We start from the raw sequence: 20,328 nt of genomic DNA on the forward strand, positions 1-20,328 counted from the left end.
AGCGCAGCAATGCTGTTTAAAAAAAAATATATTTATATAAGTGGGATTCGAATGAAATTTTCGGCGTGCTCAGGGCAGTGGTGGGAAAAGAGTGAGAAGACTTGGAAGGAGGAGGGAGTTGGTGTTGGTTGTGTAAGAGTTTTTTGCGAGTGCATACACCTAAATTGGATGAATCTCTATTGGCCCAGACTGGAAGGACCATTTTGCTCTTTATCTGCCATCATTTACTGAGAGGTTAATATTCAAAGGGATTTGTCCAGCTAACTTTTGAAGTTAGCTGGACAAATCCCAAGGTTTGAATTTCCCTCCCCACCCAGTGGTTAAATTATAACCAGTTACAATTCAGCAGGTGGTAAAGAGCTGGAGTGGAGACTTTAGTTTACCTGGACAAGCGCTGAATATCTGTGCTAGCCGACAAAGTCACCTGGCTGATTCTGGTCTGAAACAAATCACAAGCCTAAGATTAGCCGGATACCAAAACAACCCAAAAAAAAACAAAAACGTAGTGGTGAGCAGCAGCCGATCTCCCCCTCCAGCCCCCCCCCCCCCAAACTATTTTAAATTGTCCCTCAGCAGGGGGGCTGATCTCCTCTCCCTCCTTCACCCAAACACAACCTTTAAAAAGAATTTGCCAAAATCCAAACCCGCTCCCCATCCATCAAAGCATCAAAACTGTCTCTAAAAGCAGAGCAGGAGTAGGAGAGGCTTTTACCTGCCCCTAGGAACATAAGAACATGCCATGCTGGGTCAGACCAAGGGACCATTAAGCCCAGCATCCTGTTTCCAACAGTGGCCAATCCAGGCCACAAGAACCTGGCAATTACCCAAACACTAAGTCTATTCCATGTAACCATTGCTAATGGCAGTGGCTCTTCTCTAAGTGAACTTAATAGCAGGTAATGGACTTCTCCTCCAAGAACTTATCCAATCCTTTTTTAAACACAGCTACACTAACTGCACAAACCACATCCTCTGGCAACAAATTCCAGAGTTTAATTGTGCGTTGACTGAAAAAGAACTTTTTCAGATTAGTTTTAAATGTGCCCCATGCTAACTTCATCAGCTCTGCTGAATATGAAGCACCATAGCTCTAGGCATGGGAGTATTAATTTATTCACTGCACTTGGAAAATGATTGCTCCCTTCCCTGATAGCTGCAGTCAATAATTTAATACTAAGTACCTGACATTCAGAGAGGGCTCAGAGCCTTATTTAGGTCCCTAGTAATCAGTGGAGAGTACCGAAATATGTGCCCCTGCCCTGACCACATCCCCTTGTAAGCCCCAGAACATTTTTTAAATTCAGAAGTCTAGGCACATCACTCTCTTCAAGTTATTGGGTTCTCCGTGCCTAGCGCTATGGCACATAGGGGCCGATGCATTACAGTGCGCTCAGCCGAGCTCACTGTATAACCCGCAGTTGGACGCAGGTTAAATAGGCGCTAATCCACCCCCTAATGCAATAGGGGGATTAGCGCCTATTTAACGCGCGTCCGACGCTGAGTGAATGAGAGAGCGCTCATCACGTGCAAATGCATGTGAATGAGGCCATTACTCATTCACTCCAAATGGAAAAAAATAAATGTGCGTCTCAGACGCATATTTATCACTCAGCTATTAACGCCTGCCTGGAGCAGGCGTTAATAGCTGAGTGCACTGAAAAAAAGTACAGAAAAACAGAAAAAATTGCTTTTCTGTACTTTTTTAAACGTTAACAAAAAAAGAAAAAAAAACCTCTGCTGGCCGCTTTGAAGACCGACGCCGATATGCTCGTCACCTGTGTTCATAACCGGCAGGCTGCCGGTAACTGTGGGGTCACACTAGCAAGGAGGCGCTAAGGTTGCGCAAGCGACCCTAGTGCCTCCTTGCTAGTGTGACCCCTAATTTGTTTAATGCATGGCTCACCCCCTTGCGGGCGCCATGCACCTGTTAAGAAAGCGGGTTTTCCACATTTAATGTTGCATCGGAGCGGGAGCAGGTAACTGCCTCTCCGGCTCCCCCTCTGCTTTTGGGGCAGCGTTTGAAGTTCAGGGGTGGGAATGGTACAACTTTTTTTTTTTTTTTTTTTAAGTACGGGCTGGGGAGGATCAGTGCTGCCGCTGTGGGACAATTTTAAATTGCATTGGAGAGTGGGGGGAACCACTTGGCCGCACATTTTTTATTTCTATTTGGGGGGGGGGGGCGGGTGTGGGGGATCAGTCTCTGCTCGGCCACTGGTGTTTTGAGGGGGTTTGCAAACATTCAGTACCCCGGTGAGCGGCAGGGTTTTTCAGATGACTCTAGCTGGGTAATTCTAGCTGACTATAGTCAGACTATGGGGTTTCTGGCTGAATATCGGGACAAGTTAGCTGGGTGAACTTGATTGGCCAACTTTTCCACTCAACAGCTTTTTGACTATTGACCAGAATATTACTGTGTAACATGCTTTTTTTTTTTTGGCAAAATTGTTGACATTTATTATTTTTGGAAATCACTTTTTTAGGGACAAGCTCCGTTGGCCTTCTCCTGTTAATTACTGCCTGCTCGATCTGGTGGCTGATTACCGATGCAGTTGAAACATAGAATATGACCTCCGAGAAGGCCCATCCAGCCCAGGCACATTGCCATAGATTCCAGTTGATCTCCGGCTTTCTCCCCTCCCTACTTTGCAGCTTTTGCCACGGTCTCTCGAATCTCATTACCCTTTTAGGCCCCCCCACCTCCCCTGGGAAGCTGTTCCATGCATTCATTACACTTTCCCTGAAGACCCATTTTCTGATATTGCTCTTGGCCTTACCTTTAATTTTATGTACTGTTAGCTGCTTTCAGTTGTAGCTCATGTCCTCTTGTTCTAGAACATTCTTTCCTCTGGAAAAGGTTTACTGCTTTGAGGTATTTGAATGTCTCCATCTTATTCCCCATCGTTCTTCTCCTCTAGAGGATACATATTCGGTCCTTCAGTCTCCTATTGCTTTTGGTAGCTATTCTTTGGGCTGCCTCTAGCTTGTCTGTATCCTTCCAGTAGTGCAACGCGTGCCCTGTGCAAAGGGAATTATCACTTGCTGGTTATTCCTCTCCCTGTGCCCCCTAGCATCCTTCTGGCCAGCGCCTTGAGATCATCAGATGCTATCAGCCCAAGGTGTCTCTCCTTGTCTGTGCACAGCAATACCTCCCTCTATCGTGTAATGCTCCCTCACAGTTTCGCACCCCACGTACATAAGTTTGGATTTTTTTTGCATTAAATCTTAACTGTCAATCATGCAACCATTTTCTCATTCTGTTTCCTTATTCCTGGTTCCCTGTACGTACCCGGATCAGTCCAGACCGTGGGTTGCACTCTTTTACAGATTTTGGAGTTGCATAATAAAACACTTAAAAAAACCCAAAACAAACAAAAAACCAGGCTCCAGTTTCAAGAAAACATCACCAGTGCACCTGCATTCCCTCTCACTCCTGCTCAGCCCGGCTTCTGCTCTTCCTGCCCAGCAGAGGGCTTTCCTGCACAGGAATCTTCTCATAGTGCATCTTCTCTAGCAGTGCCATCTCCTTTTCACTTTTCTCCCGAGCACAGAGTTTGCCGTTTTTGTGGTTTTTTTTGTGTCTTGCACTTTGTCTTCTATTAAGTGTGACTCAAAGCCACCTGCTTCTGGTCAGAGTTCCCTCTGCCTCTAGCCTACGGTGCCTAAACTACCTGCCTCACGTCCTGTTGGAAAGCCTTGCCATAATCCTCAGTTTACTGTTCCTCAGAAAATGCAAATACTTTCAGCAGCCCGATTAGGGTGACATTAACTATCAGCGGAAGGCCTATGACTCTTGTCACTAAAGAGGAGATTTAAAAAAATAAATAAGTAGATTCAGCCACATTTTGAAATGACCTTTCTTTTTGGTGGTCAGCTGAAAGAGTATTCTGATTAAACTGTAGACGATTCGTTATCTTTGCTTGGCCTTAACTCTTGTCTCCCCCGCCCAGTAGACGGGGGGGGCTTATTACAACATCCTGAAGGTTTTCAAGTCCGGGCAAAACATGACACTGCCTTTCCTCTCTTGCATTGCGTCCCTAGGGTGATTGAACACAAGAATGAGAACCGCATGACTTCGCAGAGCATCGCCATCGTGTTTGGGCCCACCCTGCTGAAGCCGGAGACCGAGAGCGGGAACATCACCATGCACATGGTCTTCCAGAACAAGCTCGTGGAGCAGATCCTGCAGCGGTACCCTTTCGTCTTTGGGGACAGCTGAGCTACACCCACGGAGCTCCCCAGGCCCCCTCGCCAGACAGACGAGACGACACTGCACAGCACAAAGGCGCTGGTTCGCTTGCTAGAGTCCTAGGATATACTGTACATACAATGTGCGTTTTGAGACAGAGCAGGGTCATTTGTACATGGTTAACTGAGATGCAGGTGTGTGGTGGAGAGCTATTCCCTGGTGAGGAGCTGCAGCGCTATGGAACGAGTGGCATGAGGACATTAATGCCCATGGCAGCCATTATTTTTTCCTAACCAGTGGCTAATGGCTCCTTAAAATACCCCAGCTCTAGTCTGTGTATCATTTAGGAAACTGGTTAGTATTTATTTCCACATTTGTTCTCCGGCAGACAGGTCCTCTCACTGCCTCTGTTTTGGGTAGGGGGGGAAGGGAGCTTGAGGGTCTGTAAGGAACCCATCGCTTGGGGCAGCGGCAGGACGATCCCTCGCACTGGGCCTGGAGAAGCCGCAGAGAGCTGCGTGGAGCCACTGATTGCCTCAAGTCACATCTCCCCAACCCTTGTGCTTATACCTTCCCAGCTCTTCCCCTGCCCCCACTCCTTCCCCATTTCTGTAATAGCAGTTTGAAGGGATTGAGGCTAAGTATTCCTAATGCTGTTTCTGCCTCCCTGGCCCCTCCCAGCAGGACTGGATTTACACACGGGACAGCACATTTCCTGCCTGTCCTGGATGTGGATCGCTGATATTTTTTTATTTATTTTTTTTCTATCCTCTCAGTCCCCAACAGAGCACAGGGCACCGGCAGAGCCGTCATGAGAAGGCAGCGAGTGGAAGATGTGAGGCAGCCTGCGGGCCTGTGCTCTCGGACACCAGAGCTGCCCCCCCCCCCCCCCCCAATGGCCTTCGGTGTGTGAGGTGGAGGCTGTGAACGCAGAGCCCACCGCAGGCCACCCCACTTCCTGCACTCACTGCCTTCTAATAATGGCGCCATGAGAGCTGGAGCCCTACAGACGTGACCCCTCATCCCCACTCCAGGGGAGGGGAAGGAAAAGGAGCCGAGATCTGCTGGGGAGAGAGGAAAAGAAAGGGGGGGGGGGGGAGTTGGATTGAAGGTCCAGGGGAGGAAGGAGTATTGGATCAGAGGTCTAAGGGGAATGAGAGGGGAGGTTGGCATAGTCTCCATAATGCCCAGGGGCAGCAAAATTCAAAATGCATCACTGCCTCCCTCCCATCCTGTTCCTGGCACAGCTTCCCCTGCTCTCCAGCATATTCCTATGAAGGTAAATCTTCTGGTCCTGAAAGCTTCCTCTGAGCATTTCGGGACAGACAGAGAAGTTCGATCTTACAGAACCTTCCAATTAAAATGTAAGCAGCAGTACTGCCAAAAATGACTTTAATAATGCAGAAAAACATTGTGCCTAATCCGTTTCCGGACTTCTTCCTCCTGGTCTCTCCCTTATTTCCTGGGAGAAGGAAATGTAAGAAGCTTGGAAAAGCATCTCAAGTTTGACTACAAGCACCAACATCGAGGGAAGCTTCTGCTGTGCTGTTCATCATCTGCTTTCTCTGCTAATCCCACTCTCCTGCACCTGAAAGGGAGATTGCTGCACACCTTTTACCAGCAAGAAATGTCAGATAAAATAATTGTTCTGGAGGAGAGAGAGAGCCCGAATTCCCCTGGCTGTATAGGTTCAGTATTTGTGAAGTCATGTGGTGCACAGATGGGAGTTACTGGTGATACAGGCACATTAGCCAGTTTACTCTGTCATGAAGTGTATATGTGAATATTGTACATATATAGATACATATATATATATATAGAAAGAGAGATATATTTTTAAAAAGTCTCAATGCATTAAGGTGTACCTCTTGCCAAGAGCCTCCTGAGATTGGGAAGGAGCTGGTGGCACTGATGGGATTGCAGCCCCAGGTCTGCTAGCTGGGCCTCTGCCTGTACATAGACTTGTTCCCAGATCGGAAAGGCACCGACTGGCATCAGGGCAGACTGGTCCAATCCTGCTTTCACCCACCTCGGATACAACTCCTTGAGGTTTGGGGTTCCCTTACAGAACCCTGGGACTGTGTGACGAGGTAAAATCAGGGGGGGATGCAGAAGAAGGAACCAACTGGTACCCACCTGCTATGGCAGCATGCCAGGCCTACGGGTACACTGATCCAGATACCTGCTTTGCTGTGTGTACGTGGGAGGGGGATAGTGTCCCCGCCGCCCCACCAGCCCTCTGTGATGGGAAAACCTTCGTCTTCATAGCTGTCCCTGGTGCCAGATCATGCAACCAGATAATTTCCAAAGGTGATTGCTTTATTAAACAGAAATATGACGTGTCATGATATGAACAGAATTATTCTGCTATCTTATCGTATGTAATTAACCCCTTCCCCGAATCTGAGGGCTGGAGAAATCTGAAGGGATTATTCAGTCCCTCCCCCTACCTCCAGCAAGATCTACTGAACTTGTACCATCCCCGACAGCTGTGTCTCTAACCTGCTCCTAAAAACCTGCAGAGAACAAGATCCCACGCTTCGGGTAGTGCCTGAAACTGCGTATCTCTGTTCTGTGACTCCCAGCAAACTCTGCTCAGTTTCATGGTCCATCTGTCACTACTTTTTTTTTTTTTAATAAACTTGGCTATTACATGTATGGAATGGCCCATGAATCTCAGGAAGCTCCATCCTGATGTCAGTGGTGGTCTGATGATGTCACATCCTGATGTCTGGTGCCATTGAATTGAGACCGCTTGGGCTGAATTGTCTCTCTGTGCAGTAAACAAAGGTGATTTTAAGCCATGAACTGAGGAGATATGACTGAGGAGCCACAGGTGACTCAGAGGAGACTTTTTCACCCTTAGACAGGCTTCTCTTTAAGCACACAGATTTCTGTAAGGAAATGCTATTACTGCTTGTAAAGAGGGTCTTGCTTTGGTAAGTCCACGTTTAATCCTTCAGAAACAAAAGTCTTTGTCAATAAAACTTCTGCGACCAGAATTCCAGGGCTCCGCACACTGTTCCCCTGACAACCAGGGCCCCTCCAGCCCTCACAATGGTAAGAAGCAGCTCCTTGCATGACGTGATTTCTGTGCTTTGCAAATAATAAACGCAATGTAAAAAGAAGGCCGCAGCCCAGAGTGTAATTTTTGGCAGGCGCTACAGCCGAAGCAATTTTGGGTTTATAGACTTAAGAACAAAGTGTTTTGGATTAACAGGATAAATACTAGTGAAATGTTATTTAAAAAACAAAGGTGTTTATATTTTACAAAATTGTAAGTCAAGTATGGATTCCAGTGCTAAGGTAATAAAATACAAGAGGTTCTGGTATTTGGCCTCATTAATTGTGCCCTAGTGTACTCAAACACTATTTCCATGTCACATAGCTCTTAAATTTCCTGTGACCAGTTTGCTTAAATTCCACAGATTTACATCACAAAAATCACCAACCAGTTTGCAGTTGGTATTCAAAGCACACTTGCAATTGCAAATACTGTTGTTTGCTTATAGTACTGTCTGGAGATGCACCCAGTTTGGACTGTGGCCAAAATAATGGCGTGGCAGCCTTCTGCAGACCCCTAACCAGTTTCTCCAGTCGCCTCAATACTGATAAATCATTTTGGGACTAATGGTTTCAGGGGACCAATGTCTCATCTATTGCTCCCTTCTGAGCCATTCGCCATGGGAGGTAGCCTCCATTCCTTCTGACGTAGCCTAGCCATTCACTTCAACCCTCTCCAGTTGCATCCGGCCTCCCTCCTTCCACTAGCCGTGTGCCACCGAATGTGGTCACTGCTTACCGCTATTGCCCTTAACCAGAGAAAACAGAGACAGGTGATGTCACACTCTGTTTTCACAAACAATTTGCCGAGAGATATGGTCTTGCTACTACAGCACAATGAGTCACCTGGCTTTCTCTAGTCCCTCCTTAGTTAAGGTGCAGCAACCTCTACACTACATCGAGGTAATTATTTTGTTAATCTCAATGCTCTTGCAAAAGTGCCCCCTCTGCAGGTAGGGTTGCAGGCTGGCTCCATTTCAGATAGAGAAACTCGGTTGGCAAAACAGTATTGGCCGCAAACGAGGGGGCTGTGGAAGAGGGAGATTTGGACTTGGTAGATGTGTCTTAATTTGTCCTGGCTACTGACACACAACACCTCACCTTCTCTGAGCTATGGCAAATAGTGTGGGGAGCCCTGTATTACGGGATCAAGAAGAAGCTCTCCATCATTTCCTGAGCTTAAGGCTGCTTGAAGGTTACCTGCGGTCTAAAGGATAAAAGATGGTATAAAATCCTGTCTTTGCACTCTATGGGACTCACAGAGATGATCTTCTCTAGGGTGTGAATTGACCAGAGAGATACATACCTGTACTTGGGCCCAGAGAAGTTTAATTTTTAATTTGCTAGCCATAATATAGGCTGGTTTCTTGCTGACATTGTTCTCTTTTCTCTTGTATTTCCTGTTGGTGCAGGTTTTGATCTCTCTATTTAATCTAGCTACTGTTTTTAGACTCCTGGCTAGTGTATCAAAATAAGTGTTTGTAATTTATAGAACAAAGGGCTGCTATCTGCTCCCACCCATCCTAAGGGTTTTTTCCTTCCTAAATAGTTCCTGTAAGGACTTGGTTAAGAGAATAATAAGACCAAAGTACCAATCTAAAAACTTTTATAATAGTCATATTAGCAGAATGGCTTTTGTTCAATTTTCTCCACTTCAATGATTTTCGGATGGTTCTACAAGCCATTATACTAACAAAAATAGACTATTGCAACTCGCTCCTTTTTGGCCTCCCAACCTCATCCATCAAACCCCTCCAGATGATTCAAAACTCTGCAGCTAGAATCCTTACCAATACGAATAAAAGAGACCACATAACCCCCATACTAAAACTCCTCCACTGGCTGCCTATTAAGCAAAGGATTCTCTATAAAGTATACACAGCAATTCATAAATCTATTTACAATATATCCCCACTCCACTTAAGCACCCAACTACGTTTTCACTCTTCAACTAGCCCTATCAGAGGAGCTTATAAAGGCACACTCTATGTACCTTCAACAATATCCTTACATCAGAAACATACCATTTCTTTAGCAGGACCCGTCCAATGGAACATGCTCCCGCCAGACATCCGCCTTGAGATCTGCTTCGCTTCCTTCAAAAAGAAAATTAAAACCTGGCTCTTTAGCCAAGCTTTTCCAGAACTATGATCATTTTTTCACCTCCAGCTATCAAGATTTTCTCACCATCGCAATCCCTTCTGCAGATCACATTTAACTTAGACAATTACGCCTTATTTTATGATTTGGTTTCTCAAAGAGACTTTACAATTTTCTCACTGTTATTTTTCGAATCTGTTTTCCCTGTTTTCCAAGTTCTATAACCTTGTTATATGTACCGCCTCTTGGCGTAATTTTTATGTTTCATTGTAAACCGATGTGATCTGTATTTTAATACAGGAACACCGGTATATAAAAATCTAAAAATAAATAAATAAATAAATGTAACATTTGGGGTGCTTATGTCCCAAGGCCTTCCATTTGGCGACTTAAGGGTTTTCCAATTTGTTTTCAGCTGTCTGCAATGAAAAAGCAGGTGGATCATTTGAAAGAGGAATTGTTCAGGGTTCAAAAAACCTGCCCACTTGATGCAATCAGAATATCTTCCCCAGCTTCCACAGAAGATTCAGAATCTCAAAAATAAATGGTTTACAGTATGCTCTGGTAGAACAAGATGTGTGACTATGACACCCAATCTCCCCGTCTGGAGAGCATCCCGAATACCCACCCTCACTCCCACATAGTAGTCAGGAAGCCAAGATTCAGAATCCCAGGAATAACTGGATTACAGTTGGCTGGGGCAGAATAAGGCCTGTGCTGAAGAGATACCCACTCTCAACTGTTACCCTTACATAATGCATTTTCTGCTTTGGAAAATGAAGAAGCCCCAGCAACAGAACATGAAGTGATATCTGAAAGGTAAGTAGTCACCTAATGCACCCAGAAACCCTCCAGCTGCTTCTGGGAGGCTCGGTCATCAGAGGAACCAATTTGGGAACTCAGTTTGATGGGGACATGCATTCCAGGATGCTCAACTAATAGACATGCAAACCAGGTGGTCAATGAAATTATAGAAGAAAGTAAGAAGCTGATATCAATGTTATCATCCATCTGGGAACCAATGACCTCACTATAAATGGTATCCACAAGAACCAGGAAGATTTCAAAATCTAGGGGAGAAGATTAGACACATGGTGAAGACTATTGCCTTTTCTGAAGTATTATCTGTTCATGGAAATAGAAAGGAAAGGCTATGCCCTATATATACTTTCAATTCCTGGCTCAAAACCTGGTGTAAGGAAAGTGGTTTTGGATACATTTTAGGCTGTGCCATGTCTGGAGCAATAAAAGATTATATGGTAAGGATGGCCTACATTTGTCTGTGGCAGGAAAGAGGATACTAAGTTAAAATTTCAGATCATACATTATCAGGCATTTAAACATGGTGGCAGGAAGTGGTCAGTGAAATTGGCGTGTCACCCCAAGCAATACAGGAAGTGGGAAGACAAAGTAACAAAAATCAATCAGTTCAAAAACAGAAAAGGTGACTAGGAAGAGCAGCTGGAAAGCTCTGACCACAATTGCTACAATAGTAGTTTGCTACAATAAAATCCCAGACCTGCAGGCCCTAATGGTGGAGGCGGACTTGGACATTGTTGCTGTTACAGAGACTTGGTTCACGGAGTCTCATGATTGGGATGTGGCCATCCCGGGCTATAACTTGTTAAGGAAGGACATAGAGGGCAGAAAAGGAGGAGGAGTAGCTCTTTATGTCAAAAACAATATCCGAGCAACTGAATTGGAAGGGACGTGGGGTAAAGAAGAAGCATTATGGACCGTCCTAAAAAGTGAAGATAGTGCTTCCATTTTTACTGGTGTGATCTACAGGCCTCCAGCCCAAATGGATGAACTGGACAGCTGTCTTCTGTCTGTCAACCAGTTTGTAATTCAGGCCACTACCTTGGCACTTACTCCCAAGCCTTCGATGCGGGACTGTATCAAAAGCTTTGCTGAAATCCAAGTAGATTACATCGATCGCTCTCTATCAATCCAATTCTCCAGTCACCCAATCAAAAAAAAGTCAATCAGATTTTTCTGACAGGACATTCCTCTGGTGAATCCATGCTGCCTCTGGTCGAGCAACCCACCGGATTCTAGATAGTTCACTACACTTTCCTTTAGCAGAGTCTCTAATAATTTTCCTACCACCAAGGTGAGGCTAACTAGCCTGTAGTTTCCAGCCTCCTCTCTGCTCCCACTTTTGTGAAGCGGGACCACCACCGCTCTTCTCCAATCACTCGGCACCACTCCTGTTTCCAGGGATCTATTGAACAGATCATGCAGTGGACTCACCCGCACATCTCTGAGCTGCCTCAGTATCCTGGGATGAACCTCATCAGTTTTCCTAACTCCTCCCCTACATTCTCTTCCGTAAACATCTCCCCTATCTCCATCTCCAGTCTTGTCAACCAGCAACGGTCCTTCTCCAGGGTCTTCTTTAGTGAATATCGAACTGAAGTATTTGTTTAATATTTCCACCATTTCTTCATCTCTCTCCACCTTTCAGTTTCACTACACCACTTTAGGCCTCCCTTCTTTCTTTGACATATCTGAAAAATGTTTTGTCTTCTCTTTACCTCTTTGGCAATCCTTTCTTCCACTTGATTTTTGCTTTCCTGATTTCTTTCTTCATCTCCCTCAGTTTTAACAGATAGTTAAACAACAAAAGTTGGGAGAGAAAGGAGAAGTGTTGCTCATTGGAGATTTTAAATCTTCCGGATGAGGATTGGAGCATCCCTTCTGCGGAATCTACAAAAAGTGGATAATGAATGCCCTTCAATGTGCTCTGCTCAAGCAAATGGTAATGGAACCCCCGAGGGAGGGTGTGATCCTCGATCTAGTGCTCACCTGCGCAGTATTGATGATCAGGCGCTAAGGTTCGATATTGCAAACAGGATACAGAGAAGTCACACCAAAACCTAATGGGTCATTTTTTAAAAAGGTGCACGCATTAAAAACGGGGGTTATGTGTGTGGTCAGGCCTTGCATGTGCCGTGCGCATCTTCAAAGGGGCCTAGCCACGTGTTTAACACCTGTTATGCGCCGAAGGGCCGGGCCAGTTAAAGGGGCAGTTCGGGGGGCGGGGAGGAGCATGGCTGGAGGCGCAGGTACAGCGGTCATTTGCCGCTGAGCTGTGGAAGCGCGCATCGGCAGTTGGACGGTGCGCACATGATGCTTCTGCTCCATAGGAACAGCAACTTAAGAAACAAAAAAAACCTGAAGGTACGTGACATTTAGGGGGTGGGGAAGGGGAAGGGAGGTTAAGGTAGATGGTAGGGAACTGGGGAAGGCCGGGATGCATTACCACGCGACATTTGCAAAACTGTATCCCTCCCCCCATGCGTGTGCAAATTACAAAATCCAGCGCGCATGTGCAAACAGCACGCCAATTTTATAACATGTATGTGCTGGCACATGCATGTTATAAAATCAGTGCATCCATGTGTGCACGCCGGGTAGCGCGAACACCTATTAAAATCTATAAGTTTGTAATTTCACAAATACAGACTTTGTCAAAATGGGGATGTACGGGGAGGAAGAAATGGAAGACTGGGAGAAAATGGATGAGGTGGAACAACAGTGGGCAAAATTAAAAGAGTTATTTCAAAGGCAACAAATCTATATGTTAGAAAAGTAAAGAAGAGTAAGAGGAAAAAGAAACCAATCTGGTTCTCTAAGGAACTGGTTGAAAAAATGAAGGCAAAAAGAACAGCATTCAAGAAGTATAAAGGATCCCAAAAAAGGGAACAGGGAGGAATATCTGTTAAAACTGAGGGGGATGAAGAAAGAAATCAGGAAAGCAAAAATCAAGTGGAAGAAAGGATTGCCAAAGAGGTAAAGAGAAGACAAAACATTTTTCAGATATGTCAAAGAAAGAAGGGAGGCCTAAAGTGGTGTGGAGAGAGATGAAGAAATGGTGGAAATATTAAACAAATACTTCAGTTCGATATTCACTAAAGAAGACCCTGGAGAAGGACCGTTGCTGGTTGACAAGACTGGAGATGGAGATAGGGGAGATGAAACTCTGTTTATGGAAGAGAATGTAGGGGAGGAGTTAGGAAAACTGATGAGGTTCATCCCAGGATACTGAGGCAGCTCAGAGATGTGCGGGTGAGGCCACTGCATGATCTGTTCAATAGATCCCTGGAAACGGGAGTGGTGCCGAGTGATTGGAGAAGAGCGGTGGTGGTCCTGCTTCACAAGAGTGGGAGCAGAGAGGAGGCTGGAAACTGCAGGCTGGTTAGCCTCACCTCGGGGGTGGGAAAAGTAATGGAGACTCTGCTGAAGGAAAGGATAGAGAACTATCTACAATCCAGTGGGTTGCTGGACCCAAGGCAGCATGGATTCACCAGGGGAATGTCCTGTCAGAAAAATCTGATTGACTTTTTTTTGATTGGGTGACTGGAGAATTGGATTGATAGAGAGCGATCGATGTAATCTACTTGGATTTCAGCAAAGCTTTTGATACAGTCCCGCATAGAAGGCTTGGGAGTAAGTGCCAAGGTAGTGGCCTGAATTACAAACTGGTTGACAGCCAGAAGACAGCGTGTAATGGTAAATGGAACCTACGCTGAAGAGAGAACAGTATTAAGCAGAGTGCCATAAGGATTGGTGTTGGGACCAGTTCTGTTCAATCTCTTTGTGAGCGACATTGTAGAAGGGATAGAAGATAAAGTTTGTCTGTTTGTGGATCATACTAAGATCTGCAACAGAGTGGACACGCCGGAAGGAGTAGAGAGAATGAGACATGATTTAAGGAAGCTTGAACAGTGGTCAAAGATATGGCAGCTGGGATTCAATGGCAAGAAGTGCAGAGTCATGGATCTGGGGTGCGGTAATCCAAAAGAGCTGTGTGAGATGGGGGTGAATGGACCTTGGGGTGATGATGTCTAGTGATCTGAAGACGGCAAAGCAATGTGACAGGGTGACAGCTAAAGCCAAAAGTATGTTTGGGCTGTATAGAGAGAGGAATTACCAGTAAGAAAAAGGAGGTGATTATCCCCTTGTACAGGGCCTTAGTTAGGCCTCACCTGGAGTACTGTGCTCAGTTCTGGAGACCGTATCTCCAAAGGGACAGAGACAGGATGGAGGTGGTCCAGAGAAGGGCAACAAAAATGGTGGGGGGGGGGGGGGGGGGGTCTCCATCAAATGACTTATGAGGAGAGGTTGAAGGACCTAAATATGTAAGAACATAAGAGATTGCCATGCTGGGTCAGACCAAGGGTCCATCAAGCCCAGCATCCTGTTTCCAACAGAGGCCAAACCAGGCCACAAGAACCTGGCAATTACCCAAACACTAAGAAGATCCCATGCTACTGATGCAATTAATAGCAGTGGCTATTCCCTAACAGGCTGATACAGTAAGGACGCATTAGAAAGAGTGCGGCAGGGCCGGGCGTACCCTCGTTTGCCGCACGCACAGTTCGGATCACTTACCACTCGATACTCTATTTAAATTGCTTGCAAATGCAAGCCGCGTCCAATGCACGTCAATGAAGCACAATCCATTTTATTGTATAGGCGCTTTATACAGCGCCTACACAGTATCCTGGGTGCGCTGTCATTTCAAATGACAGGTACCAGGAAGTGGATCCCAACTTTAACCAAAAGAAAACTTAAAATCCCCTCCTCCCGAAGCGACTCGACATGTAAAGTATTGTGAATAAGTGTAACCAAAGTTAATTTACTTTTTCTTTCTTTCTTTCAGCCCTCTCTGCCCTACTCCGGAGGTGCCGCGGCTCCCCTGCCTCCGGGAGCAGCCGGCGGTGAAAGCGGCTTCCAGCAGCCCCCGCCAGCGAAGACGGATGAACGCTTGCCCATTCATACGCTTTTGCTGGCTTGAGCGCCCATCAATTTGGGCGCTCAAGCCAGCGAAGCGCATGACATCATGGCGTACATTCATCCGCTTCGCTGGCTTGCGCGCCCAAATTGACGGGCGCTCAAGGCAGCGAAAGCACATGAACGGGCGTGCGTGACATACGCGCGTTCATGTGCTTTCGCTGGCTTGAGCGCCCGTGCACTACAGGCGTGCGTTCGTCCGTCTTGGCCGGCGGGGGCCACTGGAAGCCGCTTTCGCCGCCGGCTGCCCCCGGAAGGCAGGGGAGCCGCGGCGCGAGCCTCTGGAGGAGGGCAGAGAGGGCTGAAAGAAAGAAAGAAAAAGTAAATTAACTTTGGTTACACTTATTCACAATACTTTACACGTCGAGTTGTTTTGGGAGGAGGGGATTTTAGGTTTTCTTTTGGTTAAAGTTGCTTCGGGAGGAGGGGAGAGGACTGGGGCTGCCCCGGAGACCGGCACCCATGGACGCGGCCAGGGCAGGTGAGCGGGGGCTGGGGGAAAGTTTGCCGTCTACCCTTACCCCTGCCTCTAATACAGGGATAGGGGTAGGCGGTAAATTAGCAGGTTAAATGCGCGGCTAAACTGCAGGTTAAAAAGGCGATAGGCGGGGCGCACGTTACTGTATGGGAGGGAATAGCTAATTCGATCGTTTACATGTAATATACATGCTACGGGCGGAAGGGGTTACCCGTTGATTTAAAGAAGCGGTAAGGATGGGTTAAAAGGGATAGTGAATCGCTGGTTGGACTAACGTGGCCACATTGTGAGTAGAAAGCGGGTTAGAAGCAGGGTAACTGCGGCCGCACTTTACTGTATCTGCCTGTAAGTAAACTTGATTAATAGAAGTTAATGGACTTCTCCTTCAAGAACTTATCCAAACCTTTTTTGAACCCAGCTACACTAACTGCACTAACCACATCCTCTGGCAACAAAGTCCAGAGCTTTATTGTGCGTTGAGTGAAAAATAAATTTCTCCGATTAGTCTTAAATGTGCTACTTGCTAACTTCATGGAATGCCCCCTAGTCCTATACCCTGGAGGAGAGGAGGTGCAGGGGAGATATGAAACAGACCTTCAAGTACCTGAAAGGTTTTACTGATGCACAATCGACAAACCTTTTCTATTGGAAAGAAATCAATAAAACTAGGGGTCACATAATAAAACTCCAGGGAGGATGACTCAGAAGCAATATCGGGCAATATTTCTTCATGGAGAGGGTGGTGGATGCCTGGAATGCCCTTCCAGAGGAGATGGTGAAGAGAAAAACAGTGAAATAATTAAAATGGGCATGGGATAAACACTGTGGATCCCTAAAGGTTAGAGGATGGAAATAAAGAAAAGAGTACATGGGGGTAACTTGCTGGTGTGGCGGTTACTACCCTTAACCGATAAACCTTCATATGTTTGATGCAACTTTATTGTTCTCTGCTTTAACTGCAGGGGGGTAAGAGGAAAAGGGGAATTAGACACAATAGGACACTGCCTCCTATTTCATGACTTTAACTTCCTGAGCACTCTTCATGGGGGTCTTTGTCTAATGTCTTCTGAAAATCCAAATATGTTATATCAGCTGGCTGCCTCTACATGTTTATTCACACCCTCAAAAAAAATCCATATTTAAACAATTTGACTGGGTTTTTAAATTCCTGCTGGCTTCACCAGCCCTGGCTTATCTGACTAAATAGTTTGCCAGCTAAAACCTTTGTGGATTAAGTCCGAGGTGGATAACAGCAATGGTCAGCTCTATATGGCTAACCTAGTCAGCTAACGGTAGAATTGCTTCAGCACAGTCCTAAAGTTAGCTGGATAAACTTATCTGGTATGTTCAGTAGCACAGTGGCACTGATGAATATCCGGAACAATTAGCCAGGCTCCCCGTGGCTGACTCCTCAATTCCACAATGCATTTGATCTCTTGTAGGACTTCTATCCTGCTTGACTTTATTTCATCCTTACCATATAGTGCCACCCTTTCATCATTATGATCTCCCCTCTCATGTCAATATAACTTGTCCCACTGGTTATCCTTATTCCACCATTGCCTATTGTGTCTATATCGTCGTTGATAACAGATAATTTGGAATCTTTCATACGTGTTGGCTCTTTAATTCCTCCTGGGTTGCTTCATCCATGACTTCCTGTGATGCCAGTATGGTGGGACGAAGCCTCTCTCTTAACCCGGTGCTGCTGAGCAACTGAAGGTGAGCACTGAGCAGTGCAAGGGTTAGGAAAGGGGAGGCCTGCTGAAGTCAGAGAGGGGGCAAATGGGGGAGAGGGCAGAGCTCAGGCCTGGGTGAAGGGTGGGAGAATACTGGGGGGGGGGGGGGAGATCACCCCTGGAGAGGGGGAGTGAGAGAATGTGTGTATAGTTTTAAGTCAGGTTAAAAAATGAGAGCAATAAGCTAGCCAGAGCAGTGATCAACCTTGCAATTGGCACAAAATTAGTCCAAGTTCGTGAATGACAAGCAGATTGTGAGGAACTGCAGAAAGACCTTGCCAGACTGGGAGCCTGAGTATTTAAATGACAGATTAAATGTAAAGTGGAAAAGTGCAAAGTGATGCACATGGGGAAAAATAATCCCAACTACAGTTCCACAAAGGCTGAGTCCCACTCAGCAAAAAGATCTTGGAGCCCTTGAGGAAAGCACATTGAAAGCCTCAGCTTGGTGTACAGCAGCAGCAGCCAAGAATGCAAATAAAATATAGTAACATGCAAAGAAAGTCAACAAGGGCAGAGAATGTTAGGAATTATACAGAAAAGAAGAGAGAGCAAAACCCAGCATATCAGAATGTCTCGGTATCGATCCATCTTATGACTGCACCTTGAGTATTGTGTGCAGTTCTGCTCGCCCCATCTCAAGAAAGTCAGAGCAGAACTAGAGAAGGTGCAGAGGGGATGAAACGGCTCCATGCACAATTTTCACTCAACCTACTATTAAGCTCTGGAATTCATTGCTGGAGGATGTGGTTAGTGCAGTTAGTGTAGCTGGGTTCAAAAAAGGTTTGGATAAGTTCTTAGAGGAGAAGTCCATTAATGGCTATTAATCAAGTTTACTTAGGGAATAGCCACTGCTATTACTGGCATCAGAAATGTTTGGGTTCTTGCCAGGTTCTTGTAGCCTGGATTGGCCTCTGTTGGGTACAGGATACTGGACTTATGTTTTTAGGGAGATGGATTGTCAGTGGAGTGTCTCAGGCATCTGGGGTCAGTTCCGTTTAATAGTTTCCTGAGTTATACACATGTATTAAGTTAGTCCAATAAAAAGGCATCACCGGATATATATTGTTGTGTTTTAAATGTTAACTTTTATTTCTGGACAGACAGAAATCAGTCTGCAGAGCTCAGGGTATGTTCGGAGCTAACAGTCACTGCTCGGCCGCAGACTCTAAAGGGTTAAAAAGTATGGATTTCCAAAGAAAAGGCGCGAGTCCCAGGGCTTGCTGGCTGTCCTCCTCCCCCATAGCCCTTCCGCCTCTTCTCTCTCAGCACTTCAGTACAGAACCTAAACCCCGCTCCCCCGCTGTATGGGGGCAGCGCCTCGGTCAGGTCAGATTCAGGAGCAAGGCTTGCTCTGACAATCCGTGCAATGCATAAAATGCTACAAAGGGAGCATTCAGACGGGTCCCTGCTTCTGGTTACCTTCAGTGCTGGTCGGATCACATTCTGCTTTGCTACAGTTTCTCCTGTTGACTTGATTGTTTTGCAGAGTTTTTCCTGTTCATGCCTTTTCGGGGAAGTCTTATTTTCTCTGCCAGCTTTGGGAAGTGTGCATCGCCTTGGGATCTTGGACGAATCACTTTGTTCCGCACAAATTTATAGGCCGATGCAATAAGTTAACCTTCAGTTGTGTGCACAAAGTCTACGGCCGCTGCAGCAAGGCATTTTGCACACAAAAACATGTGCTCTTAGACCTGTGTGTATTCCTTAGCGCCCTCTCATGCTAATGAAGGCAGTGGCTATTATCCCTGCTGTGCAAAGGCTTTCCTCCTGTTTCTTAGCTCCAAGTCCCAAGTGGAGTAAAGTTTCCAAGGTTAATGTTAATCTACAGGCGGAAGCTGGAGTTCCAGTGCCAGGGACCTTTGTCTGGATTTTATCTGCAGAAAGCAAGATTTGTACACAAAAAGCCTGCACTGGAAACAGTTTTTGTGTGCACAAAGCTTATTTTCTGCCTATAAATCCCGACACTCAGGAGCATAAAAACTGCTCCTAATTCACAGGCCGATTCAATAAATCTGCGTGGAAGCTCCCGCTTTCCTAGCACATGCCCAGCCACCTCTCCCAGTGCACGATTGAATATTTAAATGAGGGGTCGCGCTAACAATGTGCACCCCTAGCGCCTCCTTGGCATCAGGTGCCCAGGAGAGGAGGCTGTCAGCGGGTTAGGAAAATGGACGCTGGTTAATTTACCATCCCTTTTCTTAACCTGGCCACCAGCACACTTTTTTTTTTAATTTTAAAGGAAGTACAGAAAAGCAGTATTTTCTACTTTTCTGTACACTTTTTGGGCTGCTCAGAAATTAACACCTGTTCTGGGCAGGCATTAATTTCTGAGAGTAAAAATGTGTGCATCGGGCGCACAATTTTTTTTGAATCGGGAGAATAGATAACAGCCCCATCAGCAGGCATTTGCATGTGATGAGCGCTATTAGTTTCGCGGGGGGGCCGGACATGAGTTTTGGACATGCTAATCCCTTTTTAGAATAAGGGATTGTGGACACACGGCCAAAACCCGCGTCCAACCACGGATTAAAGAGTGCTCCGGGCTGAGTGCACTGTATTGCATTGGCCTGACAGGTTGGGAATGCAAAAGCTATGCTCTTAATTAAATGCAGAACACATGCTGTATGTGCACAAACTTTAGGTGCAGTAAACATGAATGTGCGCATAAATAATGCTTTGCTGTGCACTAAGCCTCTGCACCTATTTTGTGGTATGCGTGCATTGTTTAACTCCCAAAGCATTAGCATACCACATAAGGAGTTTAAAAAATATATATTAGTTTCAGCGTTACTAAACTTTTAACGCTCACCTTTTTGCATTGGCCCCTTAGATTGTAAGTCCTCTGGCGACAGGGAAATAGCACCAGTACCTGGATGTGGTTTGCAGTGAGCTGAATCTCTCTGATATCTTTGTATTTTGCACATAAACTGCTTTTGAATAACAGTTGATGAAATCTGGCT

At 45.9% G+C, this 20,328-nt stretch overlaps 1 protein-coding gene and 1 long non-coding RNA gene across 9 annotated transcripts in view; one reads left to right on the forward strand and one right to left on the reverse strand.

Moving 5' to 3' along the window:
- The window catches only part of ARHGAP27 (Rho GTPase activating protein 27), a 181,076-nt gene extending 173,558 nt beyond the window's left edge, over positions 1–7,518 (forward strand). For all 8 annotated transcript variants that reach the window (XM_029572473.1, XM_029572477.1, XM_029572476.1 and 5 more), the window contains one exon: positions 4,039–7,518. In XM_029572473.1, coding sequence (XP_029428333.1) covers positions 4,039–4,216 — 178 coding nt within the window. In that variant the 3' untranslated portion in view covers positions 4,217–7,518. The remainder of the gene's footprint in view (positions 1–4,038) is intronic.
- On the reverse strand, positions 394–20,296 carry LOC115073758. Its single transcript, XR_003852095.1, has 3 exons — positions 20,178–20,296; positions 2,775–3,015; positions 394–439 (listed from the first exon to the last, which is right to left on the reverse strand). It is a non-coding gene; the product is annotated as an uncharacterized LOC115073758 (long non-coding RNA).
- Between the last annotated feature and the right edge of the window lie 32 nt (positions 20,297–20,328).

Source organism: Rhinatrema bivittatum, chromosome 12 (genome assembly GCF_901001135.1).
Source record: "Rhinatrema bivittatum chromosome 12, aRhiBiv1.1, whole genome shotgun sequence".
NCBI lineage: Eukaryota > Metazoa > Chordata > Amphibia > Gymnophiona > Rhinatrematidae > Rhinatrema > Rhinatrema bivittatum.